Raw genomic sequence first — 2,984 nt, 5'->3', positions numbered from 1 at the left:
ATATTGTGAGGTAGTGGAGTAAGCCAAAAGAGTTTATAGTCTAACTAATCCTCGATGGTGTTTGGAACAGTAGGTGCCGATAGCAAGTTATAAATCCACATTTCCCCCCAATCTAATCCAACAAAGTGCTGGAATTAGCGTGGCTAGGGCGCCGGTTTCAGCTGTTAGAGGCAAACCATATATCCAGAGGTAGAGGCCAAAAGGGTTATGTGAATGAAGCAACATAGCCTCTTATTGTCTACAAGTGGTTCGTGCAAGAGAGGAAGTGTGTATCATCGTCGTAAAACCGTACCATAATATTGTGGTTCCTGTGGCTGAGCAAGGTGGGTATGATCTACCTTGTTGGCCAAACTACCCTTGTTTTTCTAGCAGTCTTGTCGAGGAGCCACCGGGTAATGCTTCACAGATTTATTAGTGAATTCGTTGTCTAGTAGACCATCATGGAAGGTATGGTAGCGATAAAGTGCTCTTGTGGCTCGGTGACGATGTTGTGTGTCCACGTACGGTGTGTCCGCTCTAGAAACAATCTTATCAAAGGAGACGTGTCTATTGCTAACATGAGTGTTGGCAATCTGCCAGTGTCTTCTACCTGGAGTAGTTGCTTGATTTGCACCACATTTTCGTGTATTCCTGATTGAAGTGTTGTACGTAGTAGCTTCCGTCGAAAATAAAACTACACAAAAAAAAAAGTCGTTCCAAGTCATCATGTTTCTCTTTTGAAGTATTTGGAATCTTTACTTTATTATGCATGATATTGCCATCCACAACTCTTTTTTTCAGGAACTCTGATGCAAGAAGGGGATGTCTCCAAAAGAAATTTAGTTTTCGCTTAGAGTTTTCTCTGTAATAATGCTTGATTTTTTTTTTAGCGGAGATCTCGTTCTTTCAAGGATAAGTACACACCATTGCATTGCATGCCAGTGCACATGCCAAGTAAGGTATATAGACTATAGTGATTGGAAACTGGGGGAGGCGTGTCATTTTCCCCCTCCTCTAAACACAACGCATTTAAATGAGTTCTCTGATACTCTCCTAATCTAAGCTGGCGTTTTAGGTGTCTTAATCCTCCTGGTCACTGACACGTGGGCCCTAACCGTATTTTTAAATTGTAGCGCCAGAACGCATCGTCCCGGGCGCAACACGGGCGAAGCTACGCTCCAAGTCCGTCGCTGCCCCATCCCCAAATCTCAAACCCCCACTCCCATTCGCCGTCCGAGCAAAAAATCATGGCAATGATGTCCGCCGCCTGCCACTCCCCAGCTCGCCTCTCCGTCTCCTGCTCCTCCTCCGCGCCGGGGCGCCCGCTGCGCGTGGCCGTGGTGGGCGGCGGCCCGGCCGGCGCGTCGGCGGCCGAGGCGCTCGCCTCCGCGGGCGCCCAGGCGTTCCTCCTGGAGCGCAGCCCGGCGGGTGCCAAGCCCTGCGGCGGCGCCATCCCGCTCTGCATGCTCGACGAGTTCTCCATCCCGCTGGGCCTCGTCGACCGCCGCGTCACCCGCATGCGCGTCCTCTCCCCGTCCAACCTCGCCGCCGACTTCTCCCGCGCCATTCCCCCCGGCGCCCACATCCCCATGCTCCGCCGCGAGGTGCTCGACTCCTTCCTCCGCACCCGCGCCGCCGACGCCGGCGCCACCCTCCTCCCGGGCCTCGTCACCTCGCTCTCCCTCCCCGCGGGCCCCACCGACCCGTACCTCGTCCACTACATCTCGTCCGGCGGCGACGGGCCCTCCCCCACCCGGAGCGTGCTCGAGGTCGACGCCATCGTCGGCGCGGACGGCGCCAACAGCCGGGTCGCGCGCGAGGTGGGCGCGGGGGACTACACGACGGCCATCGCCTTCCAGGAGCGGATCCGGCTCCCCGACAAGGAGATGGCGTACTACGACGACCTGGCCGAGATGTACGTGGGCGGGGACGTGTCCCCGGACTTCTACGGCTGGGTGTTCCCCAAGTGCGACCACGTCGCCGTCGGCACCGGCACCGTCGCCGCCAAGCCGGAGATCAAGAAGCTCCAGTCGGGCATCCGGGCCCGCGCGGGGCCCAAGATCGCGGGCGGGCGCGTGATCAAGGTGGAGGCGCACCCGATCCCGGAGCACCCGCGGCCGCGGCGCGTGGTCGGGCGCGTGGCCCTGGTGGGCGACGCGGCGGGGTACGTCACCCGGTGCTCCGGCGAGGGCATCTACTTCGCGGCCAAGTCCGGGCGGATGTGCGGGCAGGCCATGGCCAAGGAGTGGCGGCTCACGGGCGCGGTGACGGAGGCCGGGATCCGGCGCGGGTACCTGCGGCGGTGGGACGACGAGTTCCTGCTCACCTTCCGCTTCCTCGACCTGCTGCAGCGCGTCTTCTACGGCGACAACGCCGGCCGCGAGGCGCTGGTGGAGATGTGCGCCGACGAGCACGTGCAGCGCCGGACCTTCGACTGCTACCTCCACAAGCGGATGGCGCCACCCGAGCCATGGGCCGACCTCCAGCTGCTCTGGCGCACGGCCGGCAGCATGGTGCGCTGCAGTGTCCTCGGCAAGGAGGTCCAGCGCCTCAGGCAGCTCGACATGATGCAGGCTTAAGCTGTTCTGTTTTTTTTTTTCCTCTTCATCTTCTGCAGCGCCGTGTACTGAATAATAATGTGGTGAACCAAGAGCTGTAGCATTTCTGCATTCACCGCCTTGATTTCAGGCAATGTTATGAACTGAAATGGGAACTGCTATATGATGAAGTGCCACCACTGACCAACATTTTGAATCTGAAGCTACTTCACTGTCTTTTGCCACCGACCGAACTGCCCTGCGATTGCGTTGGTGCTGACATAGGGCTGGTTGATTCCTTGCTAAACTAGTGGTCTGGACATTTGGGACATGTAAACTACTGATATCACTACATAATAATGCAGCTTGGATGATGCGATGTCATACACATGACAATAGTATAAAATATAGAGAATGATAGGACGTGACAATCTGAATCTGTCATCGGTCATGCCTTGCCAAGTTGCC

At 57.0% G+C, this 2,984-nt stretch overlaps 1 protein-coding gene across 1 annotated transcript; it reads left to right on the top strand.

The window, feature by feature from the left end:
- Nucleotides 1–1,135: 1,135 nt before the first annotated feature.
- LOC127342370 (geranylgeranyl diphosphate reductase, chloroplastic-like) lies at nt 1,136–2,581 on the top strand. Its single transcript, XM_051368308.2, has one exon. It carries the CDS (start codon nt 1,227–1,229, stop codon nt 2,556–2,558), a length of 1,332 nt encoding a protein of 443 aa, XP_051224268.1. The 5' UTR covers nt 1,136–1,226; the 3' UTR covers nt 2,559–2,581.
- The last annotated feature ends 403 nt before the right edge of the window (nt 2,582–2,984 follow it).

Source organism: Lolium perenne, chromosome 3 (genome assembly GCF_019359855.2).
Source record: "Lolium perenne isolate Kyuss_39 chromosome 3, Kyuss_2.0, whole genome shotgun sequence".
Classification (NCBI taxonomy): domain Eukaryota; kingdom Viridiplantae; phylum Streptophyta; class Magnoliopsida; order Poales; family Poaceae; genus Lolium; species Lolium perenne.
The sequence above is the reverse complement of the archived record's forward strand: the minus strand, read 5'-3'. Positions and strand labels throughout refer to the sequence as shown.